The sequence below is a fragment of the Branchiostoma belcheri genome, unplaced genomic scaffold (assembly GCF_001625305.1).
Source record: "Branchiostoma belcheri isolate BF01 breed outbred unplaced genomic scaffold, Haploidv18h27 scaffold127, whole genome shotgun sequence".
In the NCBI taxonomy this organism is placed as follows: domain Eukaryota; kingdom Metazoa; phylum Chordata; class Leptocardii; order Amphioxiformes; family Branchiostomatidae; genus Branchiostoma; species Branchiostoma belcheri.
Window position 1 is genome coordinate 660,567 of NW_017802680.1, and position 22,699 is coordinate 683,265.

The 22,699-nt window shown below is 41.0% G+C and overlaps 2 protein-coding genes and 1 pseudogene across 3 annotated transcripts in view; 2 read left to right on the forward strand and 1 right to left on the reverse strand.

The window, feature by feature from the left end:
• The window catches only part of LOC109463524 (very long-chain acyl-CoA synthetase-like), a 10,528-nt gene extending 10,311 nt beyond the window's left edge, over positions 1-217 (forward strand). The window contains exon 13 of the mRNA XM_019760362.1: positions 173-217. The gene's annotated coding sequence lies outside the window, so the exon portion shown is untranslated. The remainder of the gene's footprint in view (positions 1-172) is intronic.
• Positions 218-3,666: 3,449 nt separating this feature from the next.
• LOC109463503 lies at positions 3,667-10,454 on the reverse strand (annotated as a pseudogene).
• A 2,974-nt stretch (positions 10,455-13,428) lies between these two features.
• LOC109463519 (tumor necrosis factor alpha-induced protein 8-like protein) overlaps positions 13,429-22,699 on the forward strand; it is a 19,522-nt gene continuing 10,251 nt past the window's right edge. For both annotated transcript variants that reach the window (XM_019760356.1, XM_019760357.1), the window contains exon 1: positions 13,429-13,647. In XM_019760356.1, the coding sequence (XP_019615915.1) occupies position 13,647 (1 nt within the window). In that variant the 5' untranslated portion in view covers positions 13,429-13,646. The remainder of the gene's footprint in view (positions 13,648-22,699) is intronic.

Here is a 22,699-nt window from a genome sequence, read left to right on the forward strand (position 1 = left end):
ATTCTCTCACCTAGAGCTTTCGACCAGTCACTCTGGTCTTCCTCAGTAGACTGACCCAGTGAAGCTTGTCACATTGAAGTGTGATGTCAACAGGTGAGAGAATTTTTTGTGTTGGACACGGGGCTGTACCATGGGATCATCAACGGACAGGTCACTGTCAACTGATCAACCACAGGGCTCGAAATTAGGATATCAGGGCTTCCTTTAACACAACCAGTACACGAGCAGGAAAACCTACATACCGCTGGACACTGGGCTCTACCAGGGCATAGTGAACGGGCAGGTCACTGTCAACTGAGCAACTAGGACTGAAAACATTTTCATTTAAATTTGTTTTTTTGTAATAATACAATATTGGGGTTTTCCCGTAACACAACCAGTTACATGTATGTCTCTCACCTGATGCTGTTGCGTTTCAATACCTGTCAGACACCTTCCTGAGAGCTTCTGACTGGAGTAACTGCTTCTTGCCACTATATATGTATGTAGCAGCAGCTCTGAGATGTCTGATAGGCGTTTAGACAGTACTGGTTGTGTAAATAGAAAACCCAAATATCCTAATAGTATGTTCTACCAACCTGATAAAATCATTTTCAGATTCATTTTCGTCACTGTCAACTTATCAACTAAAATTAAAAACTAGCCTGGTTTCCAGACCTATTTTAGCTCTACATTACCCTCTCCACAGAATAGACTTGGTAGCTAAAATAGGTCTGGTAACCTGGCTTATTAAAAACATCACTCAGTAATAATAGGATAATAGGGTTTCCTTTAACACAACCAGTAATGTCTCTCACCTGCTTATATTTCGATGCCTGTCAGACACCTTCCTCAGAGCTTCTGACTGGAGTACTGAGGAAGACATCTGAGTGGCATTGAAATGTAAACAAGGTGGCAGACAAATATACTGGTCGTGTAAAAAGGAAAACCCTTGGGCCAGTATCTGATCTTCTACCAACCTGGTGAAAAAAATTTTTCAGATTGGTAACAATACAAAAAAAATGTATTTCCTATAGAATCACAGGAATTAGAATTTGACTTGTGTATAATTAGGTGGCCACTTGTAGAATGGGAAAGACAGGAATCAGGAGATTTGAATGTTTATGGTGACCAAAAGTAGACTGACATTATTTTTTTTTTTGCTGTAAATTGATTTGGGAGGTGATTTTCTTTATGAATCATGATGGTGATAAAAGGTCTTTGAGAGGTGTATTTAGTTTCTTCCAGCCTCAATGTAGAATTGAAATGGATAAAGCAGCATTTTCAGTTAAATATATAATTGTGGATGGCCTGGAAATCTTTAGCCTGGTATCCAGCCTTGTTAGCTTTGTTGGCGGGGAGCGGATCTTGGGTAGCGGACTAAAGCTAACAAGGCTGGATACCAGGCTAGGAAATCTTAGATGTTTAGTATACTATATATAAGAGATCATAGCAACTACAGTAACTGAAGAAATGGTGTAAGATATTTGCAGTGATTTTCAATGCAAGAAACAAACAGAATCTGATGTAAATTTAACATACTGCTACTAACAGCTTGTAACAGCTTTCCTACATGATGATTGTATTTTTTCTACCTCCGAAAAAGAAAATAGTATAACTTGGTGTTACATGGTAACTTAGTAAGCCCTATATACATTGTATTTTAGCCAAATGTTGCATATACGCTGTTGCACAAGGGCTGTTAACATGCAGTAACTGTTCATGTGCCATGCAGGTATTTTAAATGTACCGGTGTCTGGAACAATGGTTGAAAGCATGAGTTTTGCATTTAACTTCGGAATCCGATAGCAGCATCAAGTCAGAAATTGATTACATGTAGTTGCACTGTGTCAATCATCCTGGTTATTAATATTATACAATCATGCAGTCAATATTAATCACCTCATTCTGGAGATCACATTCTAGGATAGGACGTAGCTCGCTTCATTTTTTTTTACGATACAAACAGGTTGTTTTCCATTGCATTGGTGCATGTAAAAATGTACAAACGTTTGCAAAGTTTACACTGAATATTACAGTAACTGTTATGTAATACTTATTGGTGACCTCACATTGATTTACAGGTATCAATATTGGAATGAGTAAGTTTTGTTTACTGTCAATAGGGAAGTCATTGTTATTAGCAGAAATACATTGTATCTTAAGTTTCTATATATATTATGTTATTTGATTTGTGCCGATTTCTACTCATACCAGCCACTTCTGAAGCCTGGTAGAGGCTACATTTTTGCATTAAGTGCCTTACATTGACATGTATGAAACATTTGGTGATAGTGATCATCAATTAGTATATTAAGAAATAATTTACACCATTCAAGACTGTATTCATTTGTAGCAATGGTGTGGGAATGCAGGTTAGCTTGATGTACAAAATAAAAACATCATTTGAATAGAAAAAGGGTCTGCCAGTTCCCTCTGATTTCATAAAATTGATTTAATATATAAAATTATTTTACATCAATTTCATACACCATACAATTCTAACAGGCTGAGATATCTATACTATATACTTAAACCTTTCCTTACTGCCTGTCCATATGTATAGAGAATCATTAGCCAAATGCTTGGTTACTCACTGGAGTATAAGCCTATATGGACTAATTTCACTATTTGCCAACATTCCCTCAGTAGAATACATTAAATAATCTGACTAAAAGCTACTAGAAAATCCTGCTGTTGACGCTGTTAGCAACAAATACAAGTCATGTATGCATTGTCATAGCAACAAAATTTACTTTATTTGCACATTCCAAAAGCTAAAGCTGACAGATTAATTCTCTTCTGGTTATAAAAAAAGATTTAAAAAAATCTTCATCTTGAAATTCACTGTGATATCTTCAGCTCTTAACAAAAGCAGTTAAAATGAATTTATAGAAATTAATCTCATATAGCTCAGTATTGCCTCTACTGTATACAAAAATGTTCACTGTCAAGTATACAACATTGTAATCTCCAATTCTTTAAAAGTATAGCATTCTGTATCAATTAAGAGCTTGATCACTGTCCAGTATAATCTCCAATTCTTTAATAGTAGTCTGTATCTGTATAAAGCTTCATCACTGCCACATATAATCTCTAGTTATTTAAAAGTATAGTATTCTGTATCTCTTTTTTGATCTCTTTCACAATTCAAAACTATACCTCAAAAAATTTGTTTTCTTTCTCTTGGATGAGTAGAAATTTACTGCATAACAAAAAATTGCATGATTCTTATGAAACCAGAAATTTGCAAAGCAAATGCATATAGTTTACCTTCTCATAGCCTACCCACTTCACTTCCCTAACAAACACAATGTATATGGTGAACATGCCATCCAACTCTGTCCTACCACTTGCTACATAATGTAACCCAACACCACGCGGTGTCTGCCACAGCACCAGTTACCATGGTGACAGATGCCTAGTCCAGGTAATTGACCTTACTTGTTTGGAACAAAAGAAGAAGAAACAGAACAAAAACATAAACTTTCAGCACCAGGTAATGTGGTAACAGCCATCTGGTTCAGATCATATTAACCCTAATGTTTGGGGGAGGAGAAGAAGAAGAAACAGCAAAAACAATCCTGCCAAAACTTGTCCTACAGCCTGGCCTGGCCGCCGACAATCCTCCTGTAGACGGGTTGGTCCAGGCGTCTGTTACCATGGTGACAGACTTCTGGTCCTGTCCTACAGCCTGGCCTGCCCTACTACAATCCTCCTGTAGGCGGGCTGGTCCAGAGGGACGTAGGATTTCCTGCCATTGTCGACCACAAACAGCGGGTCCCCGACCTTCCCGGGGTCAAACCCTTCCTTCACCAGCACGGCCTTCTGGTGCTTGAACGTTCCCGTCACCTGGATTATTAATAAATGATTGATATTATTAATTGATGCTAAATGTGCATTTTACTCTCCGAAACCTAGCAAATTAATGATAATCCAGGCTAACATTTTTATGTAATTATATATTGTTTAATGAGGTTATTGATTGACATTAAATGTGCAAAAGTTATTATTATCATTAGATGGCAAAATTAATGTTAGTAACACAACATTTTCTTTTTCAAAGTAGTTAAAAGTGAATGACACATTATGTGAATGGTAGTTATAATGTTTGTATTTTACAAATTAAGAGCACTCCAGGAAGAGTAGTGGTTGTATTGCCACTAACTGGAGGTTCCTTCAATAAACAAGCATACCTGGATCTCCTCCGTAAGGCGGAGGAACAGTGGTCGAGCGTAGGGAGGCAGCTTCGCCTGGATGTACCTGTACCAGCGCCGGAAATCGGGTTTCTGTCCGGGGTTTGGGAGGATGGACGCCATGCCTGCTCGACCATCCTGGCCTGAAGACAAACAAACAAACTTAAAGGTTACTTAATGCAAAGGAATGTACTGCATTAACTGAAAGCTAATGCAAATTTAAAGAAAGTGGAAAAAAACTCCATCAGTTGAGTACGGCAACTATCCAGGGTTTAATTTCAAGTGAAGAATGGAAAAAAAATTTGAGGAAAAAATTCACTGAAACTGTCACCACTGTATACCTCTGGATCTGTAATTCTAGAAAGATATTTTTCAAGAATATCAAACAAGACAGTTAGTGATTAAAGTAAATTTCAAGGACTTTCCCCACCTGGCACCTTGACCCCGTAGACATTGACCTCCTGCACTCCTTCCATCTTACTGAGAACCTCGGCAACTTCTGTGGTCGCCACGTTCTCTCCCTTCCACCTGGGGAAAACACACTACATATCAAAACTATAAACAAACCCCATACTCTTAATCCTAACCCTAACCCCTAACCCTGTTTCTATCAAAGATGAAGAATTGGCCAAACTTTTTTCAAGAGCGGCAAACCTCTGTCACATGGAGGAAAGACAGATACTGGCTTATATGGACACAGAAACAGTGTCACAGTTCCCCACCTAAATGTGTCTCCGACCCGATCCACGAAGTAGATGAAGAACTCCTTGTCGATCATCATCAGGTCTCCCGTGTTGAAGAAAGCGTCCCCGTCCTGGAAGACGTCTCGTAAGATTTTCTTCTCGGTGAGTTCCCGTTTCCCGAGGTAGGCGACGTAGGGCGTGGCCGGGTCTGCTGGTCCCACCAACAGGCCGGGCTCACCTGCAAAGGGTAGTATAGAAACATTCAGACATCTTAGATGTGTGGATAGATGGATAGTGTGTGTGTGAAGAGAGATATTAGACAGCGCGGCCTTGCCAGTGTAAACCCACTGGATAGGGCTGCCTGGAGGTGCAGTGTGAAGACCAGTACTACTAGCCAACTGCTGCCAACCCCTGTGGCAGGGACAACAGCAGCAGTATAATGTAATCCTGGATAGTGAGTGAGTGAGTGTAATCGTTTGATACGTGAAAGCACACAATGCACGCACACACACGCACACGCGGTATAAGTTCCCATTTCCCGAGGTACGTGACATACGGAGTGGTTAGATCTGCCGGTCCCACCAACAGGCCTGGCTGACCTGGGGTGGGGGGGGGGGGAGAATTTAGAAACTTTCAGACATCTTAGATGTGTAATAGCTTGAACTGTAAAAGCACATACACACAGACACACACATACACACACATGCACACACACGCACGGACGCACGGACGCACAGTCACACACACACGTAGGGCACGTAGATGTCCTGTCCTTGGTGCTGAAATGCTGATCTGTTCTTATTTAATGGCCAAATTAGTGTTGGTAAGGATTTAGTTTGACTGTGACTCATTGAAATGCTAATATGTATTTAAAAGCAACATTAAAACATACTACTGCACAAGAAGAACTGACCTAGTTTGACCTCGGTGCACTTTCCATCCTTTCCCCTGATAGGCTCGCCTGTGTCAATGTCACACTCGATCACTGAGAATGGACGATATTTCTGAAAAAAAAGAAAACCTAAGTCACCTTCAGTAACTGAAGAGGAACTGACTTATTCTAACCTCTGTACATTTTCCGTCCTTTCCCCTGGTGGGTTCTCCTGTATCGATTTCACACTTGACCACAGAAAATGGCAGATATTTCTGAAAAAAGTGCTATGAAAAGAGATCTCAAACATGTTAAGTTTATTAGAGCAGACGGTATGTTGTTTTTACTATAAGTTCACTGTACCTACTTAGCTCTCTCCAATAACTAGCAGTGAACAGTGGACCATAGCTTAATGATCCGTCCTAGCTATTGGGACAGCGCAGGGATTCGAACTCCCAATCACAGTCTTCCAGAGGAAGCGTTACTTACTACTGGACTACACACACTATAATGTTAAGTACCGACAGTGTTTCCATGCACCTGGGGTGAGAAACAACCGGAGATCAATTTTATAACCTCTTGGTCTTTGACCACGAAGCTACACATGCTATCAAATCCCCACTCACCCTGTAGTAAGGAGATGCCACCCCAACAGCCCCGACCTTGTTGTGGAGGTTTGTCAGCCCGACGTTTCCCTCCGTCATGGCGTAGAACTCTCCGATCCGCGGGATCCCGAAGCGGTCCTGGAACTGCTGCCAGATGTCCGGCCGGAGACCGTTCCCAAACGCCAGACGCACGCTGTGCTGCTTGTCATCTGGGCGCTACACGTGGTAAAGAACAGGAAATAGTCAGGCCTTTAAGTACCAGAGTTATGAAACCGGGATTGTACATGTTTAAGAATTTTTTTTTTCTAGAACTTATAATCATAGAGACTCAAATTCATTGCTACCAAGTACAGTACAGTAAAATCTTGGTATAGCTAGACAGTCAGTTATTACTTTACTTAAAATGTTAATGAGTAACCTACATGTAACTTCCGAAAATAATCAAAACCTCAGCAAGGTAGGAAAAATCCCTACCGGTTGTTGTGTATTAGCCTGGGTGCCATACAATTCGTAACGGCTACGACGATTTTTTCAGGGTAGCCGTTACAAATCGGATGACACCCAGGTTAGTTGTGTATAAGAAAACTAAAATATCCAACAGGCTTAAAAGTCTAAACCTGACTTTTGACTTGATCAAAGAGCTACCTGACTGAAATCACTTAGAGCCCTGTAGTACAGCTTTACTGTAATCAGCCTTTAGAATGCAAAGGTAGGAATTTGGCATCAAATTTGTATTAGTTATGGGGTTAGGCAGTTTAACAAATGAATCTAGTTTAACATCCTTACCTGAGGAGCAGTACACAGATAACGCAGCAGCTCTCCAATGTAGAGAATAACAGTCGCCTTGTAATGTCGACAGTCGTCCCAAAAGTGGTGCACAGAGAATTTACCTCTCAGCGCCATTGTTGCACCTACAGTGAACCAATAAAAGACATGATCAGAATTTTTTTTTTCAATGTGAGATATCTGCTCAACATACTATCAACCTACAATACTATCATGAAAGTTCATCTGTGTTAAAAATTGGTAGTTAAATGTTTAAAGTAAAAACTTTTGGTCCAGCACAAAAAATTCTCTCACCTAGAGCTTTCAACCAGTCATTCTGGTCTTTCTTAGTAGACTGACCCAGTGTTGATGTCACACTTCATAGAAGCCACGTGACAAGCTTCCCTGGGTCAGTCTACTGAGGAAGGCCAGAGTGACTGGTGGAAAGCTCTAGGTGAGAGAATTTTTGTGTTGGATTAAAAGTTTTAACTTTAAACATACTATCAACCTTACCTGTTGTGTTCCAAGTGAATATGTAGTGGTAGGATCTGCTACTACCAGTTTTACCGTCCTAAAATTGCTTTGGGTGAAGTTTCTTGTTAGCCTCTACGTAGGCTTTGGGAGGCGGCTGGAAAGAGTAGAAACCGGGTGCAGCAAACATACTCTCTATCTCCCCTGGCATGTTATCTCTGACGCTTTCAGTTTCACCAAGTTCTACTCTTTCCAGCTGCTTCTGAAGCCTGGTAGAGGCTAATCTCTTGTCCAGATTTAATAATTACTGGTATTGGAAGAGTCAGGTACCTTTGCTGATGGTAGTTCCCATGCCCAGCATGAGCCCGCTGGAGTGGTACAGAGGCAGGGTGACATACATGACATCGTCTGAACTGAACCCCTGGATGTGGAACAGGCTGTTGCTGCCAATGATGAACTTTGTGTGGGGAATAATGGCAGCTTTGGGGAGACCTGGGTTGGAAAAAGGAGCAGTTAAAACACTTGGAATCTGTGAAAAGGCTCATGCAGCATGAAAACATAATGTAGTTTTACCTCTATTTTTCGGATAAGATGAAAACTTGAAAGGAGTTGAGAAAGGAATAAAAGTTTGTGAATACATTATTTTGTACTAGTAATTATTGAATCAGGTTGGTGAATGGTTCGATAGAAAATTTTTTTTTTCGTTGTACTGATCATCACCAACCACTTCTCCCTGCTACTTAATAACACCAGAGTATATTTCGTTACAGAATATGTAATATTATAATATTTCAATGATGATTCTTGCATAGAAGATTATACTCACCTGTAGTTCCTGAGGTATAGATGTAACAGAGTGTGTCTGTGGGTAAGATGGTGACTTTAACCGGCAGCGGTTGGTCGGATTCCCGCTGGACCGGTCCATCCAGGGCGGACATGCCTGCAGGGGGGGAGCAGGACCCTGCAGCCAGATGGAGGCACCCTCCGCCTGCAGTTCCGGCTGCAGCTCCAAGGTGGCGTCCATGAGAGGTTGTCCTAGTGAAGGCAAGAAATATACAGAAACTAGAAAGGTGGCATTTTCAAAGCAAATGCATGATGTTTACCTTCGCATAAGGATATAAACTACTGCTCTGTTTAATTATTCCAACTTTAATTATAATATGGTGACCAGCGCCTCCAACTCTGTCCTGCCACTTGCTACATAAATGTAACCCAACACTATAGCACCGGTCACCATGGTGACAGCCATCTGTTCCAGGTCATTGATCTTTGATCATTGTCCGCCATGGTCCAAAAGAAGATGGAGATGCAGAAGACAAAGTTGAAGAAGAATCAGAGCAAAAACAATGTTTTAAAAGTAATTATTATAGTTTTAAACAAAACGTATAACAGTTGCCACATAAAGGCTAGTGTGAAACAAAAGGTAACAGAAACAAAACCTACTGCTTGAGGGATTACATAAAGCTTTATATCTTACCTTGCCCAACAATCAGTGTTTTTGCCCCCGCCACCCTGAAGCAGTGCATGAGCCCCTGTCCCCTGAGGTTGGTGTTGAGAAGAGCCATCTTCACCCCGAGTCTGGCCAGGCCCAGGAAAGTCCAGACGAAGGCAGGCCCGTTGTACATCAGCAGGGCCACGGTGTCCCCCTTGTGGAACCCCCGCCCGTAGAAGAAGTTAGCCACACGGTTCGCCATAGAGTCCACCTGAGGAAGTCACAAATTGAATATACAAACAGGAAGATTCTATAACAAGAAATAGCCATGCCTTCAAGTACCAAAATTAGCAACCAAGGACTGAGGTGTTCAAGAATTCATTCACACTCACTCACACTCACTTTCCTAGAACTATCGCAGAGTGGAACTCGCTGTCACCAAGTACAGTAGGGGCATTGTCATTAGATAGCTTTAGACAATGCCTAGAGTTAGATGTTTAAGGGTTAAGTGTAAGAAGTCGATTGGTGTAATGTAGCCAGCTGCCGCTGCGCCGTGCAATTAAGTTTTTCCTACCTGTGCGTACGTGTGGACTTCATCGCCGAACAACACGAACGGCTTGTCCGGGTGGTTTCTCACGGCGTCCGCGAACTGTGTCAGCACCGTGCCGCCAGACAGGATGATGTTGGTGAACCTTAAATGCAGAGGAAAAGAAACCAACTTGCTACATAATGTAACCCAACACCACTGGGTGTCTGCTACAGCACCAGTTACCATGGCGACAGACGTCTGGTCCAGGTCATTGACCTTAGTGTTTGAAGACGAAGATATAGAGCAAAAACAATATGTTTTCCTTTTCTATGAAGGTAAACATAATCAATACATCTACTGCAGGAGATACGAGAAAGAGAGGCTGTGAGCAGCTCCTCTGAAATGAGGTCGACAGCAGCCATGAATCATTGGAGTAGCCAACCAAATAAAGAACTTAAGAAGCGATATTGTAACATTAGCTGGGACAAGAGATAACCTAAGAGCAGACATGAACAGTATGACACTAAAATGTAACGTTACAGAGCGTTTTCAAACTACATAGAAACTAATAAGGCAAGATTTGAGAAGAATTAAACATTTCCAAAACACACATGTGCACAAAGCAAGTTAGCACATTAAGTAGCAGAGCGGTTAGAATTAACAAGGAACCAAGCAGAGAGTAGTGGAAAGATAGACGTAAACCAAGGGCAACAAGAACACAGATACCTCTCGATGATAGCCAGCTCTAGCTTGACCTGGTGCCGATCGCGTAACACCCTCGGATACAGGAAGCTGTACAGCCCGGCCGCCGCTACCGCCCCGCCTACTGCCCCCGTCCCGTACAGGACCGTCCTCTTATCCTCCACATCCGGCCACATCCTCACTAACGTAGCTACAACCTCAGATTCTCTAGTGACTAGTCTCTACCACTAGTACCAGACTAACTACTCTGGCTATATGGGAGAATATTTGCCAGCGAGGGGAGTTTGGCCGCCTTGTAGGTTTGAGACTTTGACAGGCTGCGCAGTCTAGAGGGAAAGAAACTACCTCCCAGCGGCCGGACTCCCTTGGCTAATTTTACTCAGTCCTTCTTGCCGAATTCTTATATGATCCGTAGTCCCAAAGGAAGGCCTGGTGGAGGCTACAAATTCTCCAAGAATCGGGAAGAAAACTGACTAAAGTTTGCAGCTGTGGGGTGTAAGGTTACTGCGGAAGGGTGAAACGCCCACATCTGTGCCAAAGTTCACAAGTTCTGAACGACGGCCTTGACCTATGAACTTTGTCCTCCAGAGTAACCTTCAAGTGTAAACAGAGGGTCTGCATGCCGTTTTTCGTAAGGCGTAATCAGGCCTTTTTAGACTTCGTAAATCGTAGGCAGCCTCCGCAAAAATCAACGTAATTCGTAATTGGACATTAGTCGCAAATCGTAAAGTCGTAATCAGCTCTGAGACTTTGACGTATAATTCGTAATCGGCGGCGAAAACTTGCGTAATTCGTAATCACAACCCCCATGCAGGCCCTCTAAATAAAGCTAGGCGACTGGGTAGTGTCACAGAAATGTCAAACTTTTTCCTGATACAGGCGAAAAATCTGAAACACTGAATACACACAAGGAATTTAGGATTTAGCAACTGTATAAGTATCTATAATACTCTCCAGGCAGAGGTTTGGGTTTTGGCTTATTTTTGGCGTGTTTAGAGGCTTTTTTTTTATCGGGCTTTTTTCTTTGCATTAAAAAAAAAGATACTAGTGCAAAAAAAGAAAGCCTGATAAAAAGCCTAAATTACATATTAAAATAATACATTATTAAAAGTATCCACAGGGTCGAATGTGACAAAACCTAACTCATAAACGACTTGATTTTAATCTTTCGGCAACAGGAACCGATATCATCAAGCTTTACGCGGCATGGGGTCGCTTTATCAGTTTTGACAGTTGTCTCTCGAAAGCTGCTTGCAATTATGGATAATCCTTTAATTTATCGGGTTATTGTTATCTCAGCGAAAGTCGATCCGTGATGGGGTTTAGCATAAAAAAAAAACATTTTTTTTCGCACAAATCGGAAAAGTAGGTAATATATGCGTTATTTTGCGTTTTATCATACATTGGACTGACGTAACGTTAATCATTCTAACGTTCTCCCTTTGATGATACAAAGTCTTCATAATTACAGTATAAAATACAACTTTGAACTTTATTTGATAAAAACAACATGGCAGGAGAAACTCCTGAATTGTGTTGTGATTTTACTATTCTCTATTCATGATCAGGCAATACAAGTTGTCCAAAGATGATCATGATAAAGTCATAAAAAATGACATTCTGAATCACTCTTAAGAAATTAACGTTATTCAAATAAGGCCTGTATTGCATGATTTTATATTGTATGAAGATGTCTGTCAAGAAACCGTCCAAAAAGTCGGTCAAGAAACCTGAGCTAGGTCACCAAACAAAAACCCAAGGCCACCAAGCCGAAAAGCCCAAAGCCATGAAGGCTACGACCCCAAAGAAGACCTACAAAATAACCACCAAGAAGTCCACGAATTATCTGGTCAAGAAACCTTTAGCGTAGAAAGAAATTTGCCAAAATAGTAGGACTATTAAATTTCTGATCTTTTAATATCAGAGACATTCACCACTGATTGAGTGAGCTTGAATTCGGGCAGGTCAAAACTACGCAATAAAAGACCGTGCGCAAGCGGTCTCTAGCGACACATTTCAAACTGCAACTTTAAACTTTATACAATCTTCGGATGTTTCACGTCAGTGAAGGTTAGACATCCAGGTAAGAAGATACGCCAAAAAGCAGTTACTCAAGCGAATGGATGTGATTTTGGATGTTCAGGTGTTTAACTGTAAAAGTACCAACAATAGTATAATATACTGTCTATTGAGGTCTGATTGTCAGTCCAGAACTACGTAAATTGTTGTATGTTTAGTGTTTCTGAGGTTTTATGTTTGTACTGTGGGGATAACCTGAAATAAAGTCATTCATTCATTCATTCATTCATTCATTCATTCATTCATTCATTCATTCATTTAACTTCCTCGACTCGACTCTTCTAACTAACCCTAATTTACTAGACATGTCTTTTTAATGACTATCTGTGTCCATCTGTTAGAAACACAATACAATGTACTAGAAAAGAGTATCAAATTTTGTCAAACCTAGGAGGTTATAGGGTCAAACAAATAGGCGCAAAACACGCAGAGTGAACTGGCTCCTTGTATCTGCTTGGAGATTTTGTAACGTTATAGCCACGCCGGCAACACGTGACAAATATGACAACTGGAATTTTGAATTCTTTGACGTTGATCTAAGCGACTTTTTAAATTGTAGATTCTCTCCCTATGCCAATACTAACGAACTCTTTAAATACAAAACAAAACAGCAACAACAAAAAGTACCGTTATAACAGGTGGACTAGCCCGACCAGATCTCATGAATTTAAGTTAACTTTCCTTAAGTCGAATTTAGATGTTACGAAACTTATAATAGAACTTTATATATTAGATAGAAGGTCGCAACGCAATGTATTATTTTCTCAGATTTCATCTTTTCTTTCTGCAGATATCAGAGACCAAGCTGTATTTTGAACCAGACATGCTTTTGACGTGATTTGTGATGTGTAACTTGAGTTGACACGCAAAATAACGTTACAGGTGTTTCGTCTATGTTACAGTACAGGTGTTGGATGTCTTCGCTAATGGCGCAACGCATCGCAACGCAAAACAACACCAATGCACATTTCTACCATCATTTCATCTCAAATATTCCGTGAAACAAATTAAACATATATTTATGAATATAATACGTACTTTCTGATATAGTCATAACAGATATAGTGCGAGGAGAGACTGTTGTTTTGCCGTTCTTGTTCGCGTTTGCCTGCGGTGTCATTGCATGTCCCCCGCTAGCGGCGGCCAATGCCGGAAGGTAGTGTTGTATTTTATCGATTTTCTTCGCGCTATTCCTGACGATAGAAGCCTCCCCGTGTGAGGAAATTTCGGTGGAGAGGAGGCACGGGCCTACAGAGGTAGTTCTACCCATCCTGTTAGCCAGGGAGCTTGCGGTTGGAGGTGAGGGGCCGGGGCAAGGCGGTACAACATACACCAGTAAGTACAACGCTATGTCACCTAGCTAGACTCCATAGCTTGCCAAAAACTGGGGGGTTTTCAGGGTATTTGGGATCTTTTATGTGCTATTTTCTTATAGAATATAGACAGCATAACCGGCCTGGTTGAATTACCTCCGTTTTTTGATCAGAAAACAGCTGAAGACCACCAAACCCCCAGTTCTATAAGCCTGCTACGGAGGCACCGCTATCTCTGCATTTCAGTAGTTCGGAAATAATTTGTTGTAATCTACTCAGCACGCTTTCTGTTGTAAAGATAGTGGTTAGGTGGGCGGTACCTGGTTTTGTTGTTTATCTGTAAGCAAGATTAACGCTATAGGAGTGTTTTCTTGTACAGAATGGCTAACAGAGGTGATATATGATACATATATGAGCCGCCATGGTGGGTTAGAAATGAGCCTTTATTCAGGCTACAGACGTTTTGCAAGGCGGTGTGAAAATCGTTTGGGCACGGTTTCTGTTTACAAGACAAATACGTGATGTACCTTCGGGAGGTCCGATAGACTCCAATCTCAGGAAGACTATTAAATGAGGGTGGCATTGACGAATGGACCAAGGAGACAACGTTGTTTCTATTGATTCCTTGCTTGGCCCCATCATGGTTTTTAGCTAGCCTGGCAGCCAGACCACCGTAGGGTCCCTGATGTTCCCTAACTGGCCTGTGGAGAGACTAAACGGTTGTAAGGCCAAGGAAAAAGTTGTTTCCTGTTTCAATCCTGAAAAAATAAGGGTCAGTCGGTAGGAATTAGCCTGAAACTTGCTTTTTGCTTGACTTCCTGATTGAACTTGTGTTTACACAGACTTTGGCAATCTCTATTGATCCAACAATACAGTTAAACAAAGTAAAACTTGCCCCATGACACTTGTATTTTCAATGTCAATGTTGGAAAACCGATTATACAACGTTTCATCACTCAGGTGTCAGATCATGGAGCTAGAAATGGTTAATCATTCAGCTTGAAAAATTGATGTCCCTTGCAGGGGTCCACCACAAAAAAAAAAAAAGACTAGGGTCGGCAATTTTTTCTAGGGACAGTCAGGAAACAAGAAACAACATCTTTTTTCCTAGGCCTAAGGCTCTTGTGCCAAGATCTGGCAATGGCTATTGGGAAGCCGGCCAATGTAACTGTAAGGATCAGATTTTCAGATCTAATTGATGCTTTCAATCAGAGACGTTTGGGAAATCAAACGTTGGAATTTGTCCCTGATTTCCTGCAGGGCTTGTATCGAGAGTCTGTCAAACGTTGTAAATATGATGGAGCTGGTGACTAAATTGTACCTTGGAGTATTCTCCAAGCAGATGTAGGGTTGCAGCTTGTTTTGTGCATCAGAAGGTCTATTTCTTTCCACTACATGTGTGTAAAGACCTATGATATAAGTGAAAAGACAGCAACGAATCAAAACTATACAAATCACAGCTCCTAGCCTGATAAAATGACAATTGTTTATTTTCACAACACACATCACAAAGAAAAATATACATACTGTTTACGTAAGCAAAACATATACATACAATAAATACAGTAAAGGTGCTTTCACCTGTTCCCAAGGCCCTAGAGACAGCAGGTTTCCATGTTCAACAAACCCCTTAAAGCACCTAAAGCACCCAGGCCTCTTCAAAGTTGCCTTAGGTAACCTTCTTTTCTGGGAAACCCTGGGGATTGCTGTCATTACATCTCTATGGTCTGTCTGTTCATGAAAAAAGAATCCCCCAAGTCCTTACTCTGTCCAGTGTTTCCTCAGGTAACCTTCTTTTCTGGGAAACCCTCAGAATTGCTGTCATTACATCTGTATCAATCTGTCCATAAAAAGAAACCCTCAAACCCTCTCCTGAGTTCCCTTATACTATAGTTATAGCAAGGACGTTATATGAAGCTCCTTGCTTAAAGGTAACCTTCTTTTCTGGGAAACTCTCGGGATTGCTGTCATTAGATATCTATTGGTCTGTCTATTCATAAAAAAAGAATCCCCCAAGTCCTAAGTTGTCCAGAGTTGCCTTAGGTAACCTTCTTTTCTGGGAAACCCTCAGAATTGCTATATATCTGTACCACCAATCTGTCTGTTCAACAACACCAAAAAAACTCTCTCCAAAGTTCCCTAAGGCAACCTCAGAATTGCTGTCATTACACCTCTATCTATCTATCTGTTCAACAAAGAACCCCCCCCCCCAAGCCCTTAAACTCCGTCCAGAGTTGCCTTAGGTAACCTTCTTTTCTGGGAACCCAGGGGGATTACTATCATTACATCGCTATTGATCTGTCCATAAAAAGAAACCCTCACACCCTCTCCTGAGTTTCCTTACAGCAAGGACGTTACATGAAACTCCTTGCTTAAAGAAGTTCTTTTCAGGGAAACCCTGGGGATTGCTGTCATTACATCGTCTGTTCATAAAAATAAAGAAACCAAACCCTCCGCAGATTTCCCTTAGGCTAACCCCTGTCCTTACAAAACCCGGACCCGCTGTCATTACACCATCTTCTATCCATCCATCAAGGAGGTAGCAACAACTTATTCATTTCCAAATTCCGAAGATTACTGCTCCAAAGCACAGACATCACTCTGAAGTTATTTGCTCCTGGGTCGTACAGAGGTTACTGTGGATATATTGGACATTAGAGACCACCTCAGATGTTTGTGTCTCATCTAGGGGAATAGAATGGCTTGATGGAAGATGATGATGAGATGATACAAAATGTAGTTCCATCACACAAGCTGTAGAGTACTTCAGATGATGATGCACTATGTTCTTCAGCACTCCAGTATCTGAGTAACAACATTAGAGGGTGTTCAAGCCAAATGAACTGTACAATGAAATCATGCGACGATTGAAAATCTTAATATGATTTAGGGCTGCCAAGACTGAACGTTTATTTCTTCAGACATCAAAAAGAGACATCTCTTACCATCCTGTTGTGCTGCAGGTATATGTAATGCTGTTATCAGACTAAAGATGGCAGTACATGTGGCCTCTTGTTTCAATCAGTGGAAGCAATCTGGCATTGTCCTTGATCTCAGTACCAGCAGTTACCTGGGCTATATATAATATGGAGTGATTGGTGTCCTCATGTTTGAGGCAGTGAATTTTATTTTTATAAACTTTATTTCCTTGGGTTCTTGGGGTAAGGAGATTGAGATTGGATCATTGTTATGGAAAAAAACACAATATTTTCATGTTTACAAAATGTTCTGACTGAATTTTTGTATCGATAGCAGTACCACTTGCCTCTGACACAGAGAGAAAGTCCAAAAGGTGACTATAGTTATCAATATCAGGTGTCAAATTCTGTTCCCTTCTATTGATCTACATGTATTGGTATTTGAGATGAATAGGATCTTCTCCAGTTCTTGCACCAGATGACAATCTTGTAACTTCCCAAGAAGACCACTCTCGGGACTGATAAAGTCTGTGTGAACAGGTGGTTGTTATTTACAGGATTTGCTTGTACTTTTTGTCAATGGGGAAAATTATATAAGGCCACAAGGATTTAATTTTATGGATGACATCCGCGCGCGCATTGATTTTCGCCCGATCTCAACAAAAAAAAAACAAAAAAAAAACACGTATTCCGAGGCTCTGGCCTGGCTTTAGGCCTGGGTAGTGCATGGTGGTGATAACTCTGGTTGACGGCAGCCAGGCTACCGAAGCTCCAAGACTAAAGAACTCAGTACATACGTACAGAAGTGTCGATTCATATATTCCGCAAAAATCCAGCATGTGTCGGCCTGTCGTATACGTCGCTATGTAATGCGCAAAATTCACAATACCAGGTTTGTATTCCTGTGGTTTTGTAGCATTTTTATTTTTGCCCGGATTTTTATTTTTTTCGCCCGCGCGCACTAGTTTGGGGGTCTTCAGAGGATGTCATCCATAATATTAAATCGGTGTGGCCTAAGGGACCACAAAAAGTGCAGATGACAATCTTGTGATGTGTCTTGCATGAGTAGACTTTTGTATAGGAGCCAAGTGCAGAGCTTACAGTCAAACAGAAGAGTTGCTACTTTTAGTCTGTCAACAGTACCTTTTGACTGACTCCTCGAGTCTGGTAAACAGATCCTTTCCTGAGTTTGCTTTGTGCTTTGAATACTGTATAAGTATGTACTCAGCTGTGGGTGCTGAATGTTAGATTCTAACATTGCTGAGTGGAGGCTGGTTTTCACTGAGTTTGGTTATGTCAGAGACCTGTTTATATAAAGAGAAGAGTATTCTCCAACTAAAGGTTGCATGCCCGTAGCCAGGGGGGTTCGGGGAGGTCTGACCCCCCCCCCCCCCACAAGGCTCAAAGGTCCACTTTTTGGTCCACTTTTATCTATCTTAGGTCCAAGATTTTTCTTTAAAAGATGGACTGATTCGTGTCACCAGCGAGGCTGGAATCGTAGGAAAACGTCTCACTTTGTCATTGAAAAAAGTTATCTCTGATTTTTTTTCTTTGAAATCCTCTAAGAAAATGCAGGAAATGCCATTTCAGAAGGTTTATTTTTCAAAATTTTCCGGGGGAGCATGCCCCTGGACCCCCATAGGAAACGCATGCCGTTGGCGCTCGCCTTGCGCCTACAACGCTCGCTGGTCCCTCAAGCAGTGGGAAGAACCCCCCCATTCAAAATCCTGGCTATGGGCATGAAATGTGCATTAAAAAAAATTAAGCTGTTTCAAAGTGTTTGTAAATGGTTGAACCATGCTGACTATGATTTGCATGTCAGATCTATTAACTAGCATGATACATCTCTCACACTGTCAGCAGCTAAGGTGTCCTTACAGCAGGAATAATCTGCTTATCAATTATTGAAGCTCAGCTTAGGTGTCTCCACTGCAAACAGGAGGACATATGCTGTACTGTAAATCTTGACATTTTTGCTGAGGTTTTAACTTTCATTGTCGCGGTGACACAGCAAATTCATGACACTGAAAATATGCTGTGAGTCCTTTATCTTATAGCCTGGGTGCCATCCGATTTGTAACGGCTACCCCAAAAATTTTTTAGATTATTTTATGGGTGGCACCCTAAAAATCCAGTAACCATATCAGAAACTGCATTGGATGCCTTTAAATATTCGGAATAGCTGAATTAACAGTAGTATCCCCAGTCTTCAGTGAGCTGGTATGGAGAGTTCTAAAGCCAGTGTTATACAGTTGACATACCAGGACTCTAGTAAACAAACAGGTGAACAAAACCTCAAATACCAGCCTCAGGCCTCAGCAAGTAAATAAAGATTCACCTGAAAGTGAAAAGAAGTGTTCCTTTGTTGGTACTGTACTGTACTGTCAGGGCTGGAAATACTGGGTACATGTACACCTTAGTGCACCCAAATTTGGAACTGTGCACCCAATTTTTTACAAATTTTTGTAGGTTTATGTACAAATGTATGTCAAGATGTATAGTTGTATACATGCAGCATACTTGTAACATCTAAGTGTCAGAAAATAATAAAATCATTCATGATTCTTGAACTACTTTTCTTTAGATATGAAACATAATTAGTTTTTGTTGACATAATACTTATTTTTTTTTTATGGTGCACCCAATTTTTTGGGGGGCACCTAATATTTTAGGTTGAGTGCACCAGTGCACCTATTCCCAAACATGAATTTCGAGCCCTGACTGTACTGTGTACATGAATGACTGATGACTGTTGTGAAAGGAGAAAGTATGTCATGAATGTTTCAGAAAGATGGACAAACAAGCACGGGATGTCTCATTGCACAGGGCTCAAAATACCCGGTGGCGCACTGGCGCGGCGCCACCTGATTTTGCTTGGCGCCACTTATTCCTAAACTATAATTTGCGTGGATCGAGCCGCTAATCGCATGGATCGGGCCCCATTGTCGGCACAATCTTGTGAATTGTCGATGAATTGTCGATCTCGCCATGACGCCACAAAGAAAACGTTCTCATTGGTAGAAAATCAGACACCTCGCTGGCGTTTCACAACACAATTTTCATGTAAACAACTCCGACTGTCCTTGTTTACATGCAAAGCACGCCGATACAAAATCCTGCCGGCCGCCCGACCGACCGCATGCGACGCTAAGTTTTCGGCGGCTCGGCGGAAAAATAATCCATCCCCAGAAGAAATTTTACGCATGAAAATAACAACTACAACTTGTTTTCGTCGTTATATGAGTTTCTGAGGCCGTAAAATGTTAAAACGGTCGAAATTTGTCGGAAAAAACAGCTCGAAAGACAGAATGAAAATGGCCGACGCTGCTTCCAACAATGTGGTCAAAGGTGAAGATAGCATCCAAGCGTCCAAGATACATGTACTAGTATTACACGCATGAAAAAAAAATTTTCGGCAACGACAGAAATAAAAATTCACTCGTATTTTTAAAAGGTTAATTTGTAAACATTACCGTGAAATTTTCCGAATTTATTGGTTTCTAGTGTCAGAATATAATGTTGTTTCTATGAATGTGCGGTTGGATGCTGTGGGGGCTTTTACAATTGGGAGAATCAGATATTAAGAGCATGCTTTCTTTCTTTCTTACTTTCTTTATTGAGTGTCTCTAAATTTTTTTTAGTATGAGTTTATAGACATAATCACATTTTTATTTGTTCAGCTGTGTCAATATGTGATTTTGTTTGGGAAATATGATTGGGTTAAAAAGTTTGGTATATATTAATTATGTCCGTAACACCTTAGGAATACTTGCTCCAAGTTCCAGGTAATAAGTACATGTACAATTTGTATCATGTATTTTTCACTTGTTGAACTTGTGGAAGCACCTTTGGCCCCCGGTTAGGGGTCATCCGGGGAACCTATGCCCAATTTTTTTTTTAAATCAAGGGAGCTAATACCATTTTTTATTAGATTTTGAAGATTTGTCCAGGGGGTATGTTTATTCCGGGGGGTATGTTTATTTGGCAGATGAGAGTAACATTATCCTTGCGCAAACGAAGAACAAGGCGCACGTAACACCACCCGCATAAGTGTGCCGCCATGTAGAGGCGTGGCATTCCCACGGCGGCAGCCCTGTGATGAAGTGATGTAAAGGTGGCATTCTTTATTAAAACATTGTTGTTTGAGAGTTTTTGTGTTCTTTACATTACTTTATTTTATAACATAAAACTTAAGTAGTTAACTAGAAGAAAACGTAATAGATATAAGTAGCAGATTTGAAGAAAATGATAACTTGGAAGTGTTGCCACTTGAATACTGATGGCGCCACCTGGCTTTTGACTCAGGTGGCAACATGCGCCACCTGGCTGAAAAAAGTATTTCGAGCCCTGTTGCATAATTTTCCTTTTGTACAGCATTTCTACTTGACCAGAGAGTGCACCCCCTTACCAAATGGAGTAGTCCAAAGAACACCATATTTGGCAGAGAATATCGTGGCAGTCATATTGATAATGTCATTTATTTGTCTGGTATGTTGGTCGTATTATCATGTGAGATTAGATGGTATCATTCCCACAGCTTTTCTAGTAAATCTCAGGTTTCCAAATGTAAAAACAGTACGGTTTATTGCTTGAAGGGTTTTACAGATTGCTCAAGGTTAGCCTGACCAAATCATGTACCTACCAACAACCCCTCCACTGGTCAGGCCCCCAGAAGGAGGCCCAATCAGCCCCTGGCAGTGAGAAATTGCCATTGTGTAACACAGGATAGGTGAAGGTTGCTTCTATTTATACATTGCATATTCATAATACTAAAGAGGTTGCAAAGTAGGTCTCATTTTAAACCTCCTTGGGAAGGGCATAAGGCCCAGTGGCAATTTTATGCTAGGAAATGGAAATATCTTAAATAAAAACCCTTGTCCTGCTGGCAATTTTTATGCAATATTTTCAAATAATTTGATATCTTAATCAGGTCATGGACCCTTGAATTTTTTTGCCTCGTTGTGGTGTAGTTACTTCCGCATACGTTGTGTTTTGTTGGGTGTGATGCATTGCACGAGAAATATCATCGAAATATCAAATCGTACCTATACAGGGTGCTATATAGATGGTACTGTATGTGCAACCCATATATATGTATGTGACCCGCAGGACAAGGGTTGTTAATATCTCTTAGATTCTTAATGCAAGCAGAAATAGGATTTAGCATGTAATATAGGCTTAACCTTAATATGTAAAGACATGTCTATTTCCTTTGAAGAAAAAGCAAGATGAAAGTGTTTACTACTTCACTTTTACTTGTGTTAAATGTTCTTATAACCTTCAGCTTGCTAAGGTAGCTGTTTGGCAGCACGTCGGCAGAACGTACTGCACCTGCGCAAAACCCGTAATGTATTGTGCATTATAAGCATTTCGGCAGAACGTCTCATATAATCGCTCATATAAGGTTATCGTTTCGGCAGTAGTTTCCAAATGTCATGACAGAAAGAATATCCTCTGCAACAGGCAAAATTCTGATGCAACATTGACCAAAAACCCAATGAAAAACGCAAATACGTTCTGCCGACGTGCTTGTTTGGCACCACAAGTGTGCTGGTTCTGGGGTTAGGCAGCTGGGAGAAAGTTAAAGTGCCTGTCATTGTGTCCAGTGCTTCCATGGAGCTTCACATAATCAGTTCTCCTCCCACCTGCTTAACTTATCAGCATATGTAAACAAACATGTGACATCTTTCCAAATACATGTATAGCCTGGGTGCCAGGCTGTTTCCAGGGCTAACATGTCCCACTTGCTTAACTGATTAGCATATGTAAACACACAGTGTCATCTCTACAAATATAGTCTGGGTGCCAGGCTGTTTCTAGGGTTTACACTACAAGTTCCCCTCCCACCAGCTTAAACTGATTATCATATGTAAACAAACAGTGGCATGCCTCAAAAGATAGCCTGGGTGCCAGGCTGTTTCCAAGGTCTAGACTCCTGGGCTCCAGGCACTGACATGTTATCACAGACATCCCTCAGTTCCTCAATGTCTATGGTAAAAGAACGTGGCTATATACACTCCCGGAGTGTATATAAAATCTATTTGTCTTTTATATACACTCCCGGAGTGTATATAAAATCTATTTGTCTTTTATATACACTCCGGGAGTGTATATAAATCTAATTTGTCTTTTATACACTCCGGAGTGTATATAAAT